The sequence below is a fragment of the Gadus morhua genome, chromosome 2 (genome assembly GCF_902167405.1).
Source record: "Gadus morhua chromosome 2, gadMor3.0, whole genome shotgun sequence".
NCBI classification, from domain to species: domain Eukaryota; kingdom Metazoa; phylum Chordata; class Actinopteri; order Gadiformes; family Gadidae; genus Gadus; species Gadus morhua.
In genome coordinates this window covers 15,827,071-15,851,099 of record NC_044049.1, presented here as the reverse complement: position 1 = coordinate 15,851,099, position 24,029 = coordinate 15,827,071, and the positions used below count along the sequence as shown (strand labels likewise).

The window sequence follows — 24,029 nt, the reverse complement described above, 5'->3', positions numbered from 1 at the left end:
GTTATTTTAAAGACATCTCATTGGTCCAAAGAAATGTTACAGGTTCCCCTCCTCCACTGGCATGGAGCTTGATCCCAAAGTCCAACCCTCACATCAGTCGTTTCAGGAAGAAGCAAAGAAAGCAGTTTTTCTAACCACCTTATAACTGAGATACATCAGACTAAATGTTTTTATATCGCACTAGCGTTTTATGTGTTGCGTTTGGTTGTATCCAGTTGGCCTTTTCTATGAAGCCCACGGGAACCCTCGTAGCTGAAACCCCACTCTAGAAGCCGGTGTTGGTGACTCAAAAGATGGACTGGACAGTTAGCAGTCGGGCCCTTGTGTGGTACATTATCGCATCGCTTTACCTACTACTGGTGGTAAGTAGACTAGCTGGAAAGCTAGATTCGTGTGCTACTTAAATGGTCAACAAATAGCAGATGCCAACAAGAACCCCACAATGCTTTACAATGATCGATACCTTCTTTATATTGACAGACCTCACATTGACCTAACGATAACAATGCTAATGATACAACTAAGCCTTATTTTCAACTTCTTTATCGACATGAGATGGGTGCACTAGAGGTGTCATTATTATTATTACTATTATTATTGTTACTCCTCAATGTTAAATTACCGTGTGATCGTAGGAAGCTACACTGCTTTCTTTCAGAAAAAAATCCGTAGCACCACTACATACTTCCAATCCAGGCTGATGAACGTAGCCTATAAGCACATAGATACGATTATTCCAGTAAGCATTAGCAATTATAAACGTCCCATCTTCTTTATCGACTGCTTAAAAATAATGTTTTCAAAAGTCATTATCAATGTAGCTACAGATAAATCAGAGCGGGGGGAAACATAGCATTGACTCAAATCACCAAATGGAATCAAATTTTAAATGTTAGGTGTGAGGTTAATTTGACTGAGATCAATTTATTTTCACTTGTGAACAAAAACGTGTTGAGACATTGCTCAAAATAAATATACATTCACAGACCCTAATGTATTGGTGTAGTATACGGGCTGTCTCTTCGATATATGACAGACGTTTAATGTATAGTCTAGTTTGTACAAACGAACCATGGTAGTGTTGAATGCGCATTGCACTGTTTGGAGATGTTTCTCTAACCGAAATATCTTTTAAGGGTTTAAACCAAATGCTCTACTGTACGTGAACGTTATTTACTTACACTATCTTATCACGTAGATTGTCGTGTGCCTGAAGCTTACACGTGAGTTCTCTGCTAGACTTCCCAAAACAGGGTTATTGGTATACATGTTGTGAACAACAATGATGGACAATTACCAACACAAATTAAGTTTCCCCAACGCAGAGGGTGAAAAAGTATTAAGAATTCCAGTGAGATTTGTGATGCAGAGCTAAAATAAATAAATAAATAAAAGTAATTTCCAAAGATGTCGCAACGGGTTGTTGTTCTTCATTTACCTCTTTTCCATATTACTATAGTAGTATAGGCTTCTGATCAGAGCAAACAATACAGGATGTATTATTTGCAAACCATCAGCCCCTGAACCACAAAACATACAATAAACGTAACCGGAGGTGTATAATGTAAAACCTTGTAACCCAATTTCATGATGGAAGAAAAAACAGATTCAAGGTTTGATTTGTTCCACTTGAAACAAGGCGCTCTGTACTGTCTGTTATCTAGCTGTGGTTTTTAATTCTCAATCTCTTTCTCCTACTTGCAATTTATATCTGTATTTTCTTGTGGAAACAAGTTGTTGGGCTGTCTGCCTGGGCATAGCCTGAGAACATTGCAAGCCAATAACTGATTCTTCTCTTACATGATTCACTTACTAGCCTGTCAGAAGGAGACATATTTGGTTGTGCATGTTTGCTTTAAAGATGCAGCAATCATGATTGTTATTATTCTCAAAACTAGTTTTAAACCAGAGGTCTCGTCCTCTTATGTGGTCATGGATAAAACAAAAAAGGAACTATAAGGTAATTCAAAAGGAATACTTATATTTTCGAAACTGTGTCTTGTATCTTTCCTTGTAAATATTGTTCGCACGTCATGTGTCCACTGGTTTTCACACCAGAGTGAAACAGGAAGACAGTTGATTTGTCTTTTATGCCGCTTCTACTCTATTGAGACTCACTCAGATAAACAGGCTCTCAACATTCAATAACATTGCCTTCACTGCTGAACTCAGGGTTGCAATGAAAGGCTTGGATAAATCTCTCAAGTGCAGTCAGTTTTCTTTGAAGATGTGTGGATCCACATAATGATACCTCCACATGTTACTGCTGCCCAACCACAAGCAGCAACATGTGCTCCAGGCACGGCCCCCTTCATGCCATGTCCATCGGGGCCCTCACTGCAGAGAGCCCTTGCAAGGCAACCTGCGAAGAATTTGATTCCTCCCTGTCCTGATGTTGGTCCATGATGTAACCGGCTTGCGCAACGTCTGGCTATCCTGTCTGTCTAAAAGCAAGAGAAACAAGCATAGGAGAGCAAGCCCTGCTGCTGTCCCTCATGTCCGCTTACTTATACAAATGGAAGATTCAGCGGCTCCGGTATTCAGAGCAGACATCCAATGCTCTTTGGTAACCCTGATCAAGGCTGCAAGTCACCATAATAGGGCTTGTACATCAGAATGCATCATGGGAGTTTAATGGCGATACTCTGCCACATTGAGAGGGAAAAAGAGTTGTGGTACAGTAAAATCCCAAATCAACGTAAATATACTGTAACCGTGGCTAATGAAAACTTTGACTTGCCAGATGTAACCCTATAAAATGTACAAAAGTGTTCATGCCTAATGACGCAATACATTTCAGATTAATTCTTTATTAATCCGCAAAATAGAAATGCAACAAGAATTATTCGACCCAGAGAAAAAAACAGCGATTGCTTAATCAATGATTCAAGCCATAGTTCAGCAATAATCAAGACCGTTATGAGTTGCAACAGATAACCTTTCATAACATCGATGTTGCCAAATGTAGAGAACGGCAGATGTTTTGATTGTTTTACTATTACTCCACACCATACAATTTGGTCCAATGTCATGCCTGTGTTATGGTTTGCAGTCGCTGGGAACAGCCACAGCTGTACAGACACGCCACTGTAGACCCGGAGATTGCACTGAGCGGGATCTGTTGGCAAGTGCAGAACAAGAGAATCCGGACAAAGTAGTTTGTTCTATAGTTTTATGCTACAGTCCCTCTATCGTAAAAATAAATAATCTGGGTGCTTTGGAGAATGATACATTCGAATGCATCTTTATTTTTAGAATATGGTGTGAGGGTGTTAAGAATTTAAATGACACAAATGACTTTCTTCAGTTCACACTGCAAGGCAGCATCCCTTTTATAAAAAAAAATGTTAAAAACATGCCCGCCACGCTTTCCGGCCTTTGTAAGTGGCCTTTGTTGCCAACCACCCACACTGTGGAATAGCAACCACAGCCAGTTTGAGGCCTATGTCAACAAATGGTTGAACAGGCTTTAAACAGAAGTCCCGCGGTCAAGATAACTGTCTGTTACTATGCCTTTTTTTGTTGTTTTTCCGTTATTCGTCAAGCTGTGAATTGTTCTAGGAATTTTTTTTGCTAACTAGCGATCTATTTATTTTTTACGGTTGGATATTTGTTCTTGTGAAAGTTGTTATTTTTGCATACTCAGCCTTCTCAATGTAAGCAGGGAATGGGCTGCCTCAGGACATCTTTTCTTTGAGCCGTATTTCTGTGTCCACATGTACTCTTGTGTCCCATGCCTTCTGGCTTCTGAGTGGGATCTACTTGTTGGAGCAGTGCTTGTAAACAAACCAACCCACCACCTACCCCGCCCACACCCCAAGCTCTCGGCCCACCGTTCATCTGTGCAGTCACAAAATGTTCTTCTCTCTGTCATCCATTACAACCAACATGAGGCATCTTTTCAATTTTTTTTTTTTTTTTTTAAGTACATGTACAGTGTCTCATTGTTGTTTCGTCCACAAACACCGTACTGTCCAACTTTTTCCGTTATTTATATACTTGACCAGCACAAACACGCTTAATGCTCCTTGGCAGAATCAGTACAAAAATGTTATTTCACAATGGCAACTGATGTTTTAGTGACGCTAGACGACGGCTAGGCCTAAAAATTTTTTTTGTTGGTTCCGGTTTCCGATCGACCCTGTCAATTTATGTGCGACCCAATTTTTTCTTTTTTAGATGCAAACTATAATTACGTTTTGGTACAGCACTTCTTCATTCTGTACAAGGCTAAGCGAATTTTCTCGTTTTTAAATGAAAACAACCTACCTATCATTCGCTGCCGCTGGAAAAAATAAAATAAAAGAATAAAATAAATTCCCTACCTACCCATGACCTCAACTGACAACCAACAGGAACCAAACTTTTTTTTTTTTTAGGCCTTACGATGATTTGATCATCAAGATCCTAACCCTTGTCCTTTTGCACTTTTTTTTCTTTGTACCCTTTGGGGCTTATCTAGATAACCCATCAAACTTGCCTCTGAGGTAGCTATCTGGGAGCTAACCCCTCATTTGCACTCTTTACAACCAAGTTAGGCTTTGTATCCCTGACAGAGGTAGTGGAGGTAGGGGCAGGCGTTTTATTGATTTGCGATGCAGGCGAGGGCAGCAATTAAGGCCTGAGGCAGCTCCCTTCTGCCCCCCTCGGTCGACCACATCCTGGAAATGTGGGAACATCTACATCTGCAGCATTCCACTTGAGCCATAAAATCTGGCCACAGGAGTAGAGCAAACATATATTCCTTTTGTCTTGTTATATTTCTATGGGGTTGGTTGTGGCCGTAGTTTACTTGAATTATGGAAGGTGAGCGCAATACATGAGTAGTAATGTGTGCGAGTGATTAGAGGCTTCGGTGATTATTCAGGATTGGGACGGCGGAGCACATCTCTGACCTGACCCTTTTGTGCATTCATGCGTGTGTCCGTATGTGCGTGTGCGGATTAGGTCGCTGTTTTTCCTTCATTTAAATTAATTGATCAATATTGCCGCTGTGTGTGACATCCCATCATCAACAGTCTCTTGTTCATGTGCTCGTGTCCTGCAGGGTTTCTGCGCTGCGAGCACCGTGTCCCTGACTGAAAGCCTGCTCTTTGTGTCCACACTGGACGGAGACCTGCACGCCGTCAGCAAGAGATCGGGTTCTATCAAGTGGACTCTGAAAGAAGGTAAGAGGAGAGTTGGATGACTTTCCCCGGGCCGCTAGAAACCTGCTTGCGTCCGCGTTCACCGGTTCCTCTGTTGAAGGCTCACTCCCGCGTTCGGGTTTCAATTGTGCAACAAGAGTGCCTTTATGTGGCCCTCCCCAGGACCAACTAGCAGATTCTGTTCTCCTTTTCTGAAAGTGAAATACTCTTGCGAGGCGTAAGATGCAATCGCGTTCCCATTGGAGGGTACCGTATCGCAACACACACACATAAGCAGAACAAGGAAGCTGTTTTGTAGTTGTTGGGCAGCCTAGATAACTGGATACGATGAGACTGGGCGGTCACCCCGGGGATGTATTCTGAGTCTCTTGCAACACATTTATTTTCCCCTTGCTTTTTGAAAGACTTGTGTTGTTGTTTCCTTGCTTTTGAGCATGCCAATCCGGTAATCATTTACGGAGACTGAGTGGCAAGCTGGAGAGGCCAGTTGGGTTTGAGATGTAGCGCCAATAGTGAAGGTCATGTTGGAAAATCGTGATCCAACCCCCCACCCCCTATGACCCTCCTGTCTAAACAGTGTGACTATGTAAGCATTGAGCGCGATTAGCATGTTGATGTCTGCCGCTTTCGGCCCGGCTAATTGCATCAGCGATTCCAGCCTAAAGGGCACACTTTGAGTCAGAGTGACCAGGGCCTTTCAGCCAGATGGAAAGTGCAAAACAAGGTAGCATCCAGGACAACCCACCACGGTTGGGTACACCTAATACCCAGATCATTATCGTCCAGTAATCTTCATGTCCGTCGGCAGTGCCAGCAACTGTTGAATATGGTGTCCGGACCTGTTCTCGCTCGCACGTGGGTGACAAAAGCAAACGCGTGTTGTGTTGAAATTTGCAGACCAGCAGCTCGATGAGCGATGCTCACCCACTCACTGCAATGTTGATGGAACACTCCTACCCCCCCCCATTATCGTCTTATCTGTATCTTCCTAGCCTAGAACGTATCGGTGGAGCAATCACTGAACCCCCACTCTTTTTAAGAAAAATTGTCTTTATTGTTTGGTAGACTCACTTCACTGGATTTTCTGTGTGTATTTGTTGTCTACCATAATACAATAGTCGTCTCGTTAAACTCTTAACACCTAACTGCTGAACCCTGAACCCCTACTCACACCCACATCCTTCCCCCCCCGCACAGAGCGTAAGGCCAACTGGCCCTCCCCCAGCACCACGGGGACGCCTATGTTTGGCTAATAGCATAACGAGCTCAACATGTTTAACATTTAGCTTAATTCCCGGTCGCCAACCCCAGGTTTGAACTTTAAAACACTTCTAAGCACTGTGTCCATACGTTTGTAATTTAGAGGAAATATTTGTTGCTGATTGGTAAACTGTAAATTCACCATAATGACAATGACATTTCAATATCTTTTGTTGAATGATTTTTTATTTTGTTTACATCCAACACTTGTTTTGCCACTGGGTCTTTTTGCGTCATGCGATGTTTTCTGTCTCTATTTATTTGGTGATTTGTGCTGTCCACTGCCCATCTCTGGCCTTGATGAAAGGCCTCCTCTCTCCATCTTGTCAATGTAGCGCCTTCAACACTTTTTTAAAGGAATCCTGCTCAGCTACCCCTGGCCAATCGACTGTACGGTTGTTGTTTTTAGACAAACTGTAATTCTGTCATGCTTGTTTCTCTACACAGATCCTGTTCTTCAGGTCCCCACACACGTCGCAGAGTAGGTATCCTCGTGTGTGTGTGTGTGTGTGTGTGTGTCACACATTTTTATATGTATTTTTTGTAGTGCTGTCAGTTAAACGCGTTAACGCAAACCAATTTTAACGGTGTTATTTTTTTATTTGGCTCAAAACAAAGAAGCAGTAGCCTGACTGCTATGTTCACGGCAGTGTGTTTGTATGTTCATCGTTTAATTGCACTATAGGCTTATTTTTGTATCGTCCTGTTTTGATCAGTATATGCCAATGTTGTTATCAATAAAAAAACATTTGCACAAGGCAAGCCGATGCACTTCTCCATGTTGATAAGAGCATTAAAATGAGAAAAATTAATGGGACAAAGAAATCAAGGGATATTTAGCATAGAAAAAAGAATTGCGATTAATCGCGATTAATTGTGAGTTAACTATGACATTAATGTGATTAATCGCGATTAAATATTTGAATCGCTTGACAGCACTAATTTTTTGTAATAATAGCTCATAAGATCCATATTGCTTAATTGGATCTTCAATATCATTGTTTCTTATTCTTTTTGTTCTTCATTATTCTTATCTCATCTTAATCCCTAGGCCAGCCTTCTTGCCAGACCCCAACGATGGCAGCCTGTACTCTCTCGGAGGCAAGAACAGCGAGGGCCTCACAGTAAGCAGAACAGCCACCACAACCCTCTTTTTAATTTCCCCTTTTATGGCTGCAGCACAGCATAGCTGCGATCCACCGCAGAGATATCGGCCACACGCGCACAGCACAATGTCATAGATGGATAGAAGATTGTGTCTGTGTGATATCCGGGATATGCTATGCTCATCTTGGCTCTAAAATGCTAGCATGGTGCGGGGAACTGAAGGCCAAGATGGAATCAAGGTAGCCACTCTGTGAAGAAGTCCCATGTAATTGTGTTTTAACTCAAAAACAGAAACTACCGTTCACCATCCCCGAGCTGGTCCAGGCCTCTCCCTGCAGGAGCTCAGATGGCGTCCTCTACATGGGTAAGGCTCCGCCGAAATTTCATGGACACAGGTTCACAACGTTGACGATGGAAAAAACAGGGGGGCTATTAGAACTGCACGAGTAATCCTATTCAAATCGTGATCTTGATTCATAACTCTATAAGACCTAATTTCCAAATGACAACGATTCTGCCACATTTTCATTAGGGACATGAACTGCATCAAAGCAAGGGGTCCTACTTTCTCTATCAACCAATGACAATACAGTGTTGCACCACGGGAAAACCAGGGGAAATAAACCACAATTGCGAGGGAGAAACCCGCAAATGACTGTATGAGAAAAAAGTTAAAAGCAGTGCTTTCTAGTAGAAGCAGCAGGGTTGAATCCATCTGTCGTTTTCACCGTAATACTACTGTATACTGGAAAATGCCGCACAAGGAAACATCTTTGCATTCCTGCTACAAGTTTCCGTTCAGAAAGGATGTTCAGGAAGGAACATTCTAACATGTCTCCATTCCACATTGAAGCAAAATTGGGACAGACGTGTTCAATGGTTCATGAAGTTGTTGCATTTAAGCTGCAAACCAGGAGCGTTCCCTTTTTCCGGCACATCAACTTCCAAAGTTGATGTGCCGGTCCTCTATCAGGCCCCATCATATGTTTTTTTGTGTTTCCCTCTGTCTCAGGTAAATTAATGCGATTAATATTTTTATTCAAAGAAAAATCATAGAGAGTCGTGACCTAAATTCTAAGCAAGAAAATCGTGATTCGCATTTAAAGAATCATGCAGCCCTTGGGGCTATATAGTGTGGTAGCAAGGGGGCCGATTCCCAGATGAAGGTAATGATTATCAGCAGATACCTGTGTGCAACCTTGAGAGATGATGTCATGATGTCTTGCCCCCCCGCCCCTGCGTGCTCCTTTTATCAGAATTTGTTGTTAGTTGCTTTGGATGAAAGCGTCTGCCAAAACAACAAAACAGTAAATGGTTCCAAACTGAAAGTGTAAACGAGCAGAATTACGAACTTTTATTTTTAAATTCATGGGCTAAATTGCTGGCGGGCCACGGGAAACATGTAGTCATGGCAACAAGCTTCATTATGCATGCAACAGGTGCTGTTCCATCTCCTGTCTGCTAAAAGACAGAGTGCTGTCTTCTGCTGAACAAAAGACTGGCACCACAATGCCTTGTCAACTACAATGATGGCACTGGCGTCTCTTTCGGCTGATTTGAATTTACAGCAGTCCAGAAGGTTAAAACTCTTATCTGCGTTCGGTCCCAGCCGAGCACAGCCTTGTCCAAGGGGCAAAAAAACGGTTTACATTTTCTTCTGAGCATTATCTTGTCTGCCATTTGTATTCATTCAGCCAAAGCTACTCAGCTAATGCAAAGCCACGCGCAAAGCCTGTAATGTATTTTAATCCTGTGGGGTGGAAATGATCAAACCCGGAGAGTCATGTTGTGCAGGACACAAGCAATTCTTATCTCTAAAGAAGCCAGCAGCGTGACATTGTCAAGTTTGACAAAGTGCTTGGGTCACAGCAGCCTACTTCCTTAATGAGAGGAACAAGAATAGAAAAGACACATTAGGGGACACACACCGGTTCCACTGGGCCAGTGACATTAATCTCTGGCTGGGTGCCACTTCGGCCCCTCCCTCATTCAATAGTTTGGAAGATAATAGTACGCAAAGCTGCTTAGGCGTGTTGTTTAGCGGCAGTCTTTGGTTACCATTGTCTACCACGCCCCATAGCTTAGTTGGGAGTAGTGTGAATTGGCTCATTGTCCAGCGTTAGCCCGGTCGCATGATTGCATTTGTATTCTTCATGTAATAATCACCCATCACTCAGGTGTATTAATAGATATGCACTATGTATACAATTATTTCAATGATTCTTGGGAAGATGCTTGTATTGGAATGAAAGTTTTGGTCATTTGGGCTTCAGAAAACAATTCTATGCTTGTGTATCCTATCGTGGCTCCCAAGACAGTCCTTTTACTGTGTGTGTGTGTGTGTGTGTGTGTGTGTGAGCAGGTAAGAAACAGGACCTGTGGTATGTGGTGGACCTGCTTACCGGTGAGAAGCAGCAGACACTGACCTCCTCCTTTGCCGAGATGCTCTGTCCCTCCTCCTCACTCCTGTACCTGGGACGTACAGGTAAACCGACACGCACACATCGCACAGGGTGGCACCTTAGGACGCCCGTTTCCTAAGCATTCGTCCAAAACGTGTTATACAGTCCCTCAAGAAAAACGCGATCGCATAATTCAACGCATAATCAGCCGAAGTCAGCATTTTTTTTTAAATATGCCGCACTCTCACCGCATAAATTGCAGATTTCCGCGCAAAATATGCGGGGCTTGTATGATTTCATAATCCCCGCATTTTCGTTGCAAAAAAGTTGCATATATCTTAGCAGAAAGTTGAAAAAATTGGCTTTTACTTCACACAAGAGCAGCCATTACCCCCTTTTGCCATGGGAACGTTATGAAGTGACTTAATTAAGTTCCTGCAATTTTTGCAAGTTCCCGCAATTTTATCGCATAAAATAGCATATATGCCACATCGCATCGCATCGCATTTTTTAAGAAAACGTGCCGCATAATCAAGGATTTTTGGCCGCAACAATCACATAAAAACGCCACATTTTTCTGGAGGGACTGGTTATACCTGCCAGCCGTAGAAATATCTATTTCTCACATATTCCGAAATGCATACTATGTTGGCGTTCGCTGGGACATCAAATTACCTTTTCATTTGGGAAGCTTTTTATGATTGCATATTTTAAATAATCTTCAGGAACAAATGTAATAGATGCCATTAAATGGAATCCAAAAGACAAAACATGAACTCCACATACTATGCACACGTGCTCAAAAACGCAAGAGGAACACGTTTGGCTAGGCTCAACTCTGAAAGCAGTTTGTCCGTTGTCTAACACTCCCTTACTGGTTCATAACAATAACCCAGCCTCTTATCCCCTGGGACGGTTCATTGACTGTTCCCCCTCCCACACACTAACCAAAGAGGGAGAGAATTATTTGATTAACAATCACCGGATGGGACCATCGCACATTCAGAAGTGTACTTCTGGTGCTTCCCCATTCACTGCATCCTTGGTGCTCTGAAATGTTGGCGACCTTTGACCTCTCACTGTCGATTTTGACGCAATGTTTTCTCTTTGCAATCGCAGAGTACACCATCACCATGTACGACACAAAAAGCAGGGAGGTGCGGTGGAACGCCACCTACTCGGACTACGCCTCCACCCTGCCTGACGACGACACCAAATACAGTAAGATGCCGGATAAAATGCCGTTGTCCATAACACTTGGGTAACTGCTTACTATCTAGACCAGAATTGGGTTCTGCTTAAAGGTGTCATTCCCCGAGAAACTGTTTAATCTTCCTTTTGAAATACACTCGGAGTTGCATATGCATGCTGATCGGGAAAATGTTCTTCTACCTCGATTGCCTGCATTAGAAAATGAAAGAAAATAGACGCTTAAATAAGCAAATTAGAAAAGTCCACCAACCGACGACAGTTGGTGAATTAGTATTCGTGGCCTCGCCCACCTTGGCTTGCGACGGCCCACGGGAAGACAGTATTGATTTTGTGGCCAGGTGACACAGAGCCCATCTCGGCAGGTAGGAGGTAACAGCAAGGTGCTTACATTGCGGAACAAGTTCGCGCCTGTGCTATTTGTGGCGATAACAAATCAACGTTGCACAGTGGTGGCAGGTGGTTTTTATAGTGAGGAAGGAAGGGCTGCGCTTGGTTGCCATTGGCCTGCTTGCATTTTTAGTGGCGTGTAAGTATGTGAGACTCGAGTTGTTTCAGTGTGTTTTGGTGAACTACAAAATAGCAGGGAGGGATAATTACGTGAATAGAATTGATCCAAATCCACCAGTGGCAGCATTGTGCTTTGAAAGCTGGTGGGCCATGTCTTGGACTACAAGGGCAGAAGGAAAGGATGCAAAGCCAATAAGTCAAATCAGGCCTACTCTTGACTTGTAAAACTAAATAAAAATATCGCAATTTGGCAATGTTTATTTTAAGCCACAATGTTTTTAAGAAAAATACCTAAAGTGACACCATTTAAAATGCATCATGCTCTGAACCAATCACTAACATCCTTCCACAATATCAAACAGAACGGTCAGAGCAACAAACAATTAAAAGAACAACAAGAACATCATTGCACAACTATTTACATGGGCTGTAAGCCTAACATTGTTTGGATGTGGATGTGGATGTTAATGGATGTTTCAGAATGTTGGTCATGGTGTTAAGCCAATTAAGATTGAGGGAGTTCATTTATAGATCCAGTCAATCCTCCTAACTGTTTGTGTTGCAGAGATATCAGTGACCTGGTCATACCAAACTTCACATTTTTAAAGGGATTTCAGATTTACGGGGTGTGATTTTTGGCACCCTTTCAGATGGCTTGGTAACCTAACGGAGGAGTGCCGATAAATTGGTAGGGTCAGCGCGGCGCTTGGCCAACTTCTGGAGGTGGAAACGCCAATATAAGCGAACAGAGCCGTACCAAACCGCACTGCTCGGAACTGTACCGCAAAGAACAGTACCGCTCCGCCTGTCTGAGCGGGTTTGTTGCTTCTCGTAGCCTAGACTTGAGGGGATTACCCTTTCCTCTGGGCCGGGAGTCGGGGGGAATGCCCGGGCCGCAGTCACAGTGAATGAACGTCCAATCCAACCATTATTTCCTCAACTCTTCTTTCTTGGCCATGATATCTCTCTGTGTCTCCCTCTCCTTCTACCTCTCTCTCTCTGTCTCTCACTCGTTCTCCCTCTCTCTGTGTCTCTCTCTCCTTCTCCCTCTCTCGCTCTCTCTTTTTCTCTTTCTCTCTCTTTCTCCCTCTCCCTCTCTCTGAGTCTCTCTGTTCCTCCCCGCCCACCTCCTCCACCACACTAGAACAGTGTGAAACAGGAGCACCAGAGCATTTGGTCCACCATAACCGACTCACAGGGCATTCAATGCTACTAGTGGCCGCTGCAAAATTATGACGCCTTTAACGGAGTCCTGTTTTCTTGATCCACTGCCAATTTTTTCTTCTCCAAGACTTTTTCACTTCTCTATTTCTCGGTACGCAGCTTTTGTTGAGAGTCATACTTTGTCATATAGGTCAGCCTCTTGCGTCACAAAGAAAATGTGAAAATAACAGTTTACATAAACCACAATAATCCCAGACAGTTGAATTGTAAAATGTTGTAGTTGTTGAACAATCAAAAAGATGATTGTTAAATTTTAATAATAGAACCGAAAGTACTGACTTTTCCGAATTGCATTTTACACTCTGTCCTCTTATCTAGAGTGCATGAGAGTGTGAGTAATGGTCCGGATGTTCCAGCACCATCTCCCCCTAAAATAAAATAATGATCAACCCATTCAAGTTCCTTATGGCCCCTCAACAGAGGAATTGGTTTGCAGCCAGTGTCCAAACAACACAAACACAGCCTCAAAGACGTCACCTTCGTATCCCGTTTTTGTTTTTCCTTTAGAAATGGCTCACTTCGTGTCCAACGGCGATGGCCTTGTGGTGACGGTGGACAGCGAGTCGGGCAACGTCCACTGGTTCGAGAACTACAACTCGCCTGTGGTGGCCATGTACATCTGGCAGAGGGAGGGCCTGCGAAAGGTGCCCCTCACCAACGTGGCGGCTGAGACCCTGCGCTATCTCACCTTCATGTCCGGGGAGGTGGGCCGCATCACCCAGTGGAAGTACCCCTTCCCCAAGGAGAAGAAGGCCAAGAACAAGCTAGTGTAAGCCTGGGGAACGGGCCGGAGGGAAGGGGGGCTCACAGGAGATCTTTTGGTGGAAAGCCGTTCACAATGTCTGGATAGAAATGCATGGGATGAATTGGGAATATCAATGGTATGTTTTATTGTATTCAATGAGAGCTTAAATTCAAGCGTGGAACATTAAAAACGCCTGCTTAGCAGGGGAAGCGCCGCAAAGGGGGCTTTGTCCCAGTTCAATAGACACTATAGTGTCTATTGTGACCTTGGGTGTCTTGAAAGGCGCCTCTAAATTAAATTTATTATTATTATTATTTATCATTATTCATTGATCTTGAATAGACATTTTTCATTGTTCCCAAATCTAGCACTTGTGTCATTGTGTGGTCCAGGTGTTCTCACAATAACATGTGGTAACAACTGATACTACTGCAGTCAAATGTTGAATTGATCTTTGAATAAGCCATGCATTTCGTTTAGAAAATTTTCATCGAAAAAAACAAACATTGGCACGCCAGCGTTTCATTCTTCCCCAATGCCCTCAGAGTTACACTATATGAAACCAGTGATGGGAAAGGCGTGTAAGGCCACCAACGGTAGTGGTGGGTAAGCCCTGACATGCACTTAATTTGGTTAGGTGGAGAAGTGGGCACAGCTGTCTGTCCCTAGCCATAGTTTCAGTCTAAAGTACTGTTTCTCACTTTCAACAGCAAATTCTATGAAATGTTATTTTTGCACACCAGCTCTGTGGCTCAGCAAACATCCGACCGTAAACAGCTGCAAACGGAACGGCATGTTTGAGCTGCGAAAGAGGAAAAGTTTGGCTTCCCGCTTTGATCTGAAGGATAGAGAAACCGACCTAGGAAATGTAGAGGCGTAGTATTATTAACATTGATAATCATCGCTAGATGGATTTGACCCTTTCTTATGGTAAACCAACATTTATTTGAATCCCTCTCTCTACCCCCAGGCCAACTTTGTACGTGGGAAAATACTCATCCAGTCTGTACGCCTCTCCCTCGTTGGTGCATGATGGAGTCACTGTTGTGGTGAGTGGTACAGCCTTCCCGCTAAACTACACAGGTCCTCCTGCTTGTCTATATAACATGGCGACTGTATTGGGCCAGGGAAGGTACCGTGTGTGTGCACGTGCATGGTAGGAGATACGAGAAGGGTATCTGTCTTTGCAGCAGACAAATCTAAGCCTCAAACTAGGTCACAGGAGTCACGGCCCCAGGAAGGAAGAGTTTGCACTTTCATCGTAACAGCAAAAGTGTGTGTTGAAGTTTTTGTCAACCTGACTCTATTGTTTAAATGACCCTCTCCATCACTACCACCTCCACCTTCCCAAGACCCAAATGCTGTTTATATAACTGTAATTTCACTTAGTGCTACACCGCAGAGACCCGACACCCAATGTTATCTGCTATCTAATGTTTACATTTGTGTGTGTGTGTGTGTGTGTGTGTGTGTGTGTGTGTGTGTGTGTGTGTGTGTGTGTGTGTGTGTGTGTGTGTGTGTGTGTGTGTGTGTGTGTGTGTGTGTGTGTGTGTAGCCCCGGGGCAGCACCCTCCCCATGCTGGAGGGTCCTGGCAGCCAGGACAGCGAGGAGTGTGTAATCACCCCCACCACCAGCATCAAGTTCAACGCCGGCCTCCGCAAGCGCCACCACATGAACTTCATGAGGAACTACCTGCTGCTCATCGGTAACTGCCGGACCACCCCCCACCACCACCGCCTCCATTATGGCATTATTATAGGCTACTATAAGATTTATTATAAATATAAAATCAGATTTACTAATGTTTAAAAAAATATATATGGGTTTTCCACCTTTCATGATTAGTTTATTGTAGAGGCAGTAATCATGATTTCGATGAAAAAATTAAACTTATAAATGTGAAATGACTTAATAAAAATCCAAATGATAAAAGTAAAAAGAGTTAATAAATAAAACCTTCCCAACATAAAAATCAAAAACTATTGACATTTTTGCAATCAAGTAATACTAACAAACATATCGATACTCTTTTCATCTGAAAACGTGAAATCATGCAGATTGAATGACATGTTGTGGGATGTGTGGTGACTGTGGGTGGTGGGGGTTGATTGTTTTTTGATATGATTGCAGAGAGAGTGGAGCCTGTGGCGCTCCAGATCAAACGGTGCATAGGAAGCACTTCACGGTTCCTCTTTGTTCTAATGTGGAGGAATACGTGTCTCCCTCCTGCAGGTCACCACGAGACCCCCCCCGAGGCCCCCACCAAGATCCTGGAGAGGTTCCCCAAAAACCTGCCTCGCCATCAGGGCAACATCATCCCCCCCTCCACCGACAAGACCATGGAGGAGGTGGGTTATCTTATTAAGTATTTTTTTTATCATATCTGTTGAGATTTTCTTTACCGTACATTCCGAGAGCAATCAATAAATCAAGTGCTTTGACAAAAATATTTGAATAATCCAGAATATGTGGCGGTCGTGGGCCGGTATTAAGCCTGTCCAATGATTTAATTCGGCCCAAATTAAATTATTGGACGGCCTACCTTTATGTCTTCTAGGGCTGGGTATTGCCAGGTACCTCACAATTCAATTCAATTCGGTTCTTTAGGTCTTTATTCGATTAGATTTCGATTCGATGTGATATTGATCCAATTGCTTCGATATCGATTCAATAATACGTGCAGATGACAAAAATACCTAAATTTTAATTAGAATTAACCATTTCATAATGCATAACCGGTAATCAATTCATTGTGCTTTAACTAGCAAAAAGGGAATACACCATTGTATATTATTGTTCCTGAGCTAAACCTGCAATATAAATGTAAAAATCATAGCATGGACAAATGTAAAAGGGCATGTACATTTAGGCATACTCGCTTCTAGATTACAATGAGTATGCTTCTTTTTTTTTGGAAATAATCGATTTAAAAAAAATCTGAATCCAAATTGAGTCGAGAACAAATAAATTGCAGTGCATTTATGAATCGATATTTTTACCCAGCCCTAATGTCTATCCACCTACCCGGCTACCTGCGCACATTCGGCCCGGGCACTTATTACACAGGGCACAGTCTAAAAACAGTCTAACACTAGTGAGCACTATTGCTCTGGGTAGCGATTGAGTCGTATATTTGGGGGGAGGGGCTTTAGAGGGGGGCCGGAAGGAAGGTATTTTTTCGGGGGGGATTTTGATTTCTTCTTCTGGTAGAAGGTAAACGAGAGCAAGATGGACGCCAGCCTCCCTCCCGACAGGCCCCAGACCTCCATCCAGGAGCAGGCCTCCAGCGGGCGGGCCGCCAGACCCGAGGCCCCGGTGGACTCCATGCTCAAGGACCTGGCCACCATCATCTTCTCCACTTTCCTGCTGGCTGGCTGGGTGGCCTTCGTCATCACCTACCCCAAGGTGAGTGGCTAGCGGAGTTGGGCCAAGTTATTTGTGGCTTGTTTTAGGTTTGGCCTTTGTTCCACAGGTATGGGTGACCCGACAGACCTGTGTTCACTATATGTCGACATTTGGATAAAAGCGATAAACTAAATGACAACTAAATACCAAATATATTGATAGAACTAGATGATAATCATCCATAATTTATTAGATAAATACAAATTTGGAGCAATTGACAATTTATCGGTAATGACCAAAATACAGAACATTGAGGATTCTGACATTCTTCCTCGGTTTTCTAATGAATCCTGATCCACTCATCCTCTGGTCTCTACTGAATCCTGATCTACTCCTCCTCTGTTCTCTACTGAATCCTAATCCTCTCTTCCTGTTTACTGAATCCTGATCCACTCTTCCTCTGTCCTCTACTGAATCCTGATCTTCTCTCCTCTTTCCTGAATACCCAGAGTGTTCACAAGCAGCAGCAGCTGCAGCACCAGGAGTTCCAGAGGCAGATGGAGGAGAGGCTGGAGCTGCTGCAGCGCCAGCAGCCCTTCCCCCCCCTGGGCGACCTGGGCATGGGCCTGAGCCTCACCCCGGACAGCGACTACCTGGAGGTGGCCCGCACACGCTCCGAGAGCTCGGACCACAGCAGCCCCAATATCACCCCGCGAGCCTCAAACCACTCCAACATGTCGGTGTCGGAGCTAGGCAGCTCGGCCAACGAGCACGACGAAGGAGGTAGGGACTGGGCAGAAACACACACACTCCCACAATACTCTAACACGAGCACCGGTAGAGGCATACCTATGGATGAGCACTGGTCAGACTCTGCCAAAATGAAATGTTTTTTTCTGTACAATACACTAATTGTCAAATAACTTAAAAAATGTCACTGCCCAAGTTTCTCATCTGGACCTAATAAAGTTAATTGTTTCGTAATGATGAGCCTTTTTTATTTGTTTGGTTTTTTTAAATACTTATTCGTTTCAATACATCAGATGAGGAGTCGAGCACAGTCAGAATCGGGAAAATCACCTTCCGCCCCAGGAACGTCCTGGGCCACGGTGCTGAAGGAACCATAGTCTACAAGTGAGTCTTAGAATCTGAGTTCTCCGTCTGCCACTATTTGGCCAGAGCTAGCTATTCATTGGTTAATGGGTAGACAGACGCACCTCCCAAACTGATTATTAGGGGTCCAAGCCAACAGGTTGGATCCCTATTGTTTTTGTAAGGATTCTTTTTATTATTATTCCCCCCTAGAAGTGGGTCCACAGCCCAAGCCGTAAATGGTGCCGACACGCCAATTGCATGACTAGATCCAGGTCCCTGAGTTCTAAGCAGACGACCAAATCCAGACACGCCGGCCACTAGGTGGCGCTATACCAAGGAAAGACGCGTTTGGGGCTATAACTCCCACACCGAACCTCCCACATTCAAAACCTTGTACACACATATTCACTGGAGTCTGCTGCATCTTTTGGCATAGGCCACGCCCATTTGCGTCTACAATTTTTTTTCGCAAAATCGCAAAAACCGCAAAACTGTTTTTTCCCTACTCCTCCCACATTTCTTGACCAATCGACACCAAACTTTGCACACGACATCTTCAGACGCACACGCAAAGAATGCATGAAACACTTTTTTGATCCGTCCTTCGATAACGAAACGGTAGCGTTTTGAATATTGGTTTATGAGCTAAATTAGACGTGGAATATCAAAAATCCAAAGAAATCCAAAATTAGACATCGGATCGAGTCCACATTTTACAAACATGTTGGTGCTAACCTTAATGTCGTTCGATAAAAATTTCGGAAAATTTCGCCATTAGGGGGCGCAATAAACGAGGAAATTGTATATCTTCTACAAAATTTCGCCGCGGAAACGCTAGACTGACTTCTCGCTACTCCTACCACAGTCAAATCCTTTGTATCCACAGGTTCAGGGTAGCGTTTTGAACACATGCTTCGCTTTGTGCCGGCGAAACGCACATTTCTTGTCGCGTTGTGCCGGCGAAATGCACCCTTCTTGGACCCCTGCATAACTGCTTGCAGTTCTAGTTATATTTTGTTCATCTCATTTTCTAAATGAGAGCAAATAAAGAAGGGAAATCTGTTCATTAAAAGAAAGGGGAAACAAGGGTTTGCGATTTTACCTGAAGTACACTGTCTTGACTTTTTTGTGTAATTTAAAATAATTTAAAACCCCAAAAATAACAAATGTAATGCCGATGATCTCCACCAGGGGTCAGTTTGACAACCGGCAGGTAGCGGTAAAGAGGATCCTCCCAGAATGCTTCAGCTTCGCAGACCGGGAGGTGCAGCTCCTGCGGGAGTCGGACGAGCACCCCAACGTCATCCGCTACTTCTGCACCGAGCGGGACCGGCAGTTCCAGTACATCGCCATCGAGCTGTGCGCCGCGTCGCTGCAAGAGGTACTGGGCCCGGTGGACAAGCAAGTGGTCACCTCTGTCTTTGCTTTCATTGCAGCTTCTGTTTTTTTATTAACGGTCATCCCCTTCACACAGTATGTGGAGACGGTGGATTTTGACCGCGGTGGACTGGAACCCGTCGCCCTACTTCAGCAGACCATGTCAGGCCTGGCTCACCTGCACTCTCTCAACATAGGTAAGTTACCACCCCCAACAGCAGCACAGACCACAAACTAGGGTTCGACATGCTCTAAACTCGTGTCTTTCTAAGTACCTACGGATTTCCCGGCGTATATATTGAGTCTTTCTTTGTGTCTGTCCTCCAGTGCACCGGGACCTGAAGCCCCACAACATCCTGGTGTCCATGCCCAATGCCCACGGCCGGGTGCGGGCCATGATCTCTGACTTTGGCCTTTGCAAGAAGCTGGCGGTGGGCCGCCACAGCTTCAGCAGGAGGTCCGGGGTGCCCGGCACCGAGGGCTGGATCGCCCCCGAGGTGCTCAGCGAGGACTGCAAGGACAACCCGGTGAGAGGCCCCCTCTCAGCTCTCTCTCTTTCTCTCACTCTCTATCTCTCGTTCTCTTTGTGTCTCCCCCTCCCTCTTTCATCGTGTACCACATACCAATACTGTCTGTCCATGAATGCTATGTTCAGGAAGCCGGTGCTTCTCTGGTCACCTCCACCTCACACGAAGCCTCTTCTCTTTACGTAGACCTGCACTGTGGACATCTTCTCCGCCGGCTGTGTCTTCTACTACGTGGTGGCCCAGGGCAGCCACCCCTTCGGCAAGTCCCTGCAGAGGCAGGCCAACATCCTCCTGGGAGCCTACAGTCTGGACAAACTGCTGCCCGACAGACACGGTGAGGGGAGCACAGTGCCGTGTCTTCGTCAGCCGTCCACACCACGGCTTTCTTTAAGCATCCAGCAAGAGCCCTTTGAACATGGCTGGTTTGAATGAATTCTGCCCATCTGTCGTTGTCCATTCAAGGTTTAAAGTGTAGACCTACCCTAACCTGTAGTTCAAGGTAGATGCAGAGAACATACTTTCTGTAGTAGGTGTGGTTCATGCATTTCCATAGTGAAAAACCTTGATAATGGCCCTAGTTGTACCATTATACTATAAAGTTATTTTATTAGTTATTTAAAGCTTTCTTGTTTTAAAGTGAATTCGGATGCCTAATAGTAAGGAGCAGGTTGGGTTGGGCATCTTGTTAAAATCGACATACAGGTCAACTGCCAACATCGGGGAACAAACTCCAAACTCTGTACACCCTAACAGTCCAGCCTTCTACAACACTCATACACGTTCACTACTCTAGATTACACAGCACACTCCCCTTGATGTTTTGCTAGCTGGAGGCCACCTGCTCACGTGTGTGTGTGTGTGTGTGTGTGTGTGTGTGTGTGTGTGTGTGTGTGTGTGTGTGTGTGTGTGTGTGTGTGTGTGTGTGTGTGTGTGTGTGTGTGTGTGTGTGTGTGTGTGTGTGTGTGTTTGTGTGTGTTCTGCCCCCCACCCCCACCACCTTCCAGAGGACATTGTGGCCAGAGACATCATAGAGCAGATGTTGAGCACGGAGCCCCAGGAGAGGCCCGCTGCTGAGAGTGTCCTCAAACACCCCTTCTTCTGGAGTCTGGAGCGGGAGCTGCACTTCTTCCAGGTCAGAGGTCATGAGCCCTAAGCTGGAGTACACAGCTGCCATTGCATAGTGTATATAAAGCAAGACAGTGTTTCCTAAATGGGGCTAATCTACCGCAAGGGGCACTTTGAGGTGTTGAAGGGGTACTTGAACACGTGTATCCTTTTTGTTGTTTTAATATTGGTTATGAACTATTTTAAAATAATGCCACCTTAATAGAAGTAGTTGAATTTGAATGCAACTTACAAAGATCCAAGATCATTATGCCACATTGATATTAACTGCCATCTCTCTGATCCGCCTGCAGGACGTCAGTGACCGAATAGAAAAGGAGCCGCTGGATGGACCAATCGTGAGACAGCTAGAGCGAGGGGGGCGGGCTGTTGTCAAGTGTGATTGGAGAGAACACATTACAGTGCCTCTGCAAACAGGTATGAGCCTGTGGTCAGGACAGGCTGGAACCGGGGGTTGTATGTGGGTGATTCCTCAAGGAAGGTGTGCACATACTTCAGAACTTTGCTCCTGCCAGAGCAGCTGCCAAGTCTTTCAGATAGGAAAAGCTTTTCCCTATATCTCTTGTAAATGTAGTACTAAGAGACTGGCAGGTGGTGTTTATGTGCCAACATTTTGGAATTCCATCTCTAGTTAAACTAAATTCTCTTACTTCATTTCAGATCTGCGCAAATTCCGCTCCTATAAGGGTGGCTCGGTCCGAGATCTGCTCAGGGCGATGAGAAACAAGGTAACCTGTCACGTGTCAAGCCCATTTTTAAAGCATCCACTGTCCCAACACATTCCCTCACTTCACCTGACTTGTGTGTCTTGACGCCAACAGAAGCACCACTACAGAGAGCTGCCGCTGGATGTGCAGGAGACCCTGGGCACCATCCCTGATGACTTTGTCTCCTACTTCACGTCCCGCTTCCCTCACTTGCTGAAGCACACCTACCTGGCCATGCGCACCTGTGCTCACGAGAGGCCCTTCCTGCCCTACTACCCCAGCGTGGAGGAGCTGGCACGGACACACCGAGCCCCACAGAGACAAGATGAGCCAATCAAACGACGGCTATCAAAAATAAAGGGCCTCTCAAACACACAAGGCCTCTCAAACACACAAGGCCTCCCAAACACGGAAGGCCTCCCAAACACGGAAGGCCTCCCAAACACGGAAGGCCTCCCAAACACGGAAGGCCTCTCAAACACACAAGGCCTCTCAAACACGGAAGGCCTCTCAAACACGGAAGGCCTCTCAAACACGGAAGGCCTCTCAAACACGGAAGGCCTCTCAAACACGGAAGGCCTCTCAAACACACAAGGCCTCCCAAACACTGAAGGCCTCTCAAACACACAAGGCCTCTCAAACACGGAAGGCCTCTCAAACACGGAAGGCCTCTCAAACACGGAAGGCCTCCCAAACACGGAAGGCCTTTCAAACACACAAGGCCTCTCAAACACACAAGGCATGCCAAATACACAATGCCTCTCAAATACACAAGCATCGCCAACACAACACCCCCCACCACAGACATTACCGTCCGTCACACAAGCGGTCGGCGAAACGCTGACGCCACAAACTCCGCCCACAACGGAACCCACAAAGCCAGTGCCCGTCCCTGATGCAGTAAGCCAGACAACAGTGCCAAACACACAGCCCGAGGAGGAGCCGGCATGTTCTTCAGCGTTGACGCGCCACAAGGCCCTCCTGCCCATTACGGTGGTCCCAGCTCAGGCGGCCCCCCCCAGCGCTCAACTCCAGGGGGCTGTCCTCTGAGGGAACGGACTCCTCCTGGAGCAGAGAGGCCGAAACTCAGCCAAACGCCCATCCCCTACCTTCCCCCTGCACGGGACAGCCTGCCTGAGGGAACTAAACCCGGGGATCGAGGGGTTGATTCAGCAGGATGAGGGAGGTTGAATCGATGAGTGGACACCTTCTGGGGCTCTGCTGCTGTCACTGCTGCCTTGAGCTGGGGAGGAACAGGCCTGCAGTGCCTGGATTTCACCACCACGGGATGCAGAGCAGCAGCAGCCCGAAATTAAGTGCCTTCTGCTTGTTAGTCCGGGTTGCATAGCGGACCCAAACGGATCCTCCCACACACCCACACTTGCACACGCTGTTCTTCTGGTCGGGCTTGCATGTCCAGAGGCATTAACGTTTATGCTGTCCGACGCCTTTACTTTACCGAGGCAACTTCAACACGAACAGTGTTATTTTCCCCCCCAAAATAAATACCTGGCTTGTATTGTAAGGGGCAAAATCACTGTGTTGCTATTGGATGTTTTATTGTGCAATGTTGTTCTTGTCGTTGTTGTTGTACTCAGTGAGTCTGTTCACTGCAGGGATGTGTATTTTTTCTATGGAGGGATTGAGAGTCGGGATTGATCGGTGATAATCAAGTAATTTTGACGCGGCCACCGTGCCTTGGGATTAACACTGTGCTGTGAGGGGTACGTGTTTCTGAAGTGAATTATGCTCCGTACCGCTTTTTTCATTGCTGCTGCTCTCGTATTTTTCAGTTTTTATTTTTCCTTCTCTAAATCAAGCTCAAATCAAAGCTTTTTGTACTGGCTTCTCGGCGGGAGAGAATTTTATTCCAAAGGGTGTTCAGACGTACAGTCTGAATCCAGCAGTTGGTTTTAAATCCTTTCGTCTTTGATGTGGCATCCACGTGAACCAGAGTACAAAGACAAACGCTTTGAAGCAGTCTTTATTAAAAAAATAGCGTTGACTTCTTACGCATGTCGTCTAATTTAACTTGAAATCTCATATTAAACTTTTTTTAATTATATTTTAAATCTTCTCATGATTCGTTTGGATTTATTTGACCATACACCCAAAGATTTATTTACAAATATAATTAGCTTATATTTGTTAATGTCCACTTTCGACTACTAATATTATCTATTTTCCATGCTTTAGTCTTGCTCACAGTCGAATCATTCACTTCTTTACTAAGGCCACCTGCTAAAAC

At 44.9% G+C, this 24,029-nt stretch overlaps 1 protein-coding gene across 2 annotated transcripts; it reads left to right on the top strand.

Moving 5' to 3' along the window:
- Window positions 1–68: 68 nt before the first annotated feature.
- ern1 (endoplasmic reticulum to nucleus signaling 1) lies at window positions 69–23,853 on the top strand. Of its 2 annotated transcripts, none has more exons than XM_030346936.1 (22): window positions 69–362; window positions 5,048–5,168; window positions 6,855–6,888; window positions 7,459–7,531; window positions 7,806–7,878; window positions 9,877–9,999; window positions 11,036–11,137; window positions 13,367–13,628; window positions 14,575–14,653; window positions 15,160–15,310; window positions 15,838–15,953; window positions 16,819–17,010; window positions 17,460–17,733; window positions 17,994–18,084; window positions 19,237–19,426; window positions 19,520–19,619; window positions 19,750–19,949; window positions 20,136–20,283; window positions 20,954–21,081; window positions 21,368–21,491; window positions 21,735–21,802; window positions 21,896–23,853. In XM_030346936.1, exons 1-22 carry the CDS (start codon window positions 294–296, stop codon window positions 22,829–22,831), a joined length of 3,654 nt encoding a protein of 1,217 aa, XP_030202796.1. In that variant the 5' UTR covers window positions 69–293; the 3' UTR covers window positions 22,832–23,853. The 2 variants fall into 2 exon arrangements, with proteins under 2 accessions (XP_030202796.1, XP_030202788.1); XM_030346928.1 differs by having other exon boundaries at window positions 16,816–17,010.
- Window positions 23,854–24,029: the final 176 nt, after the last annotated feature.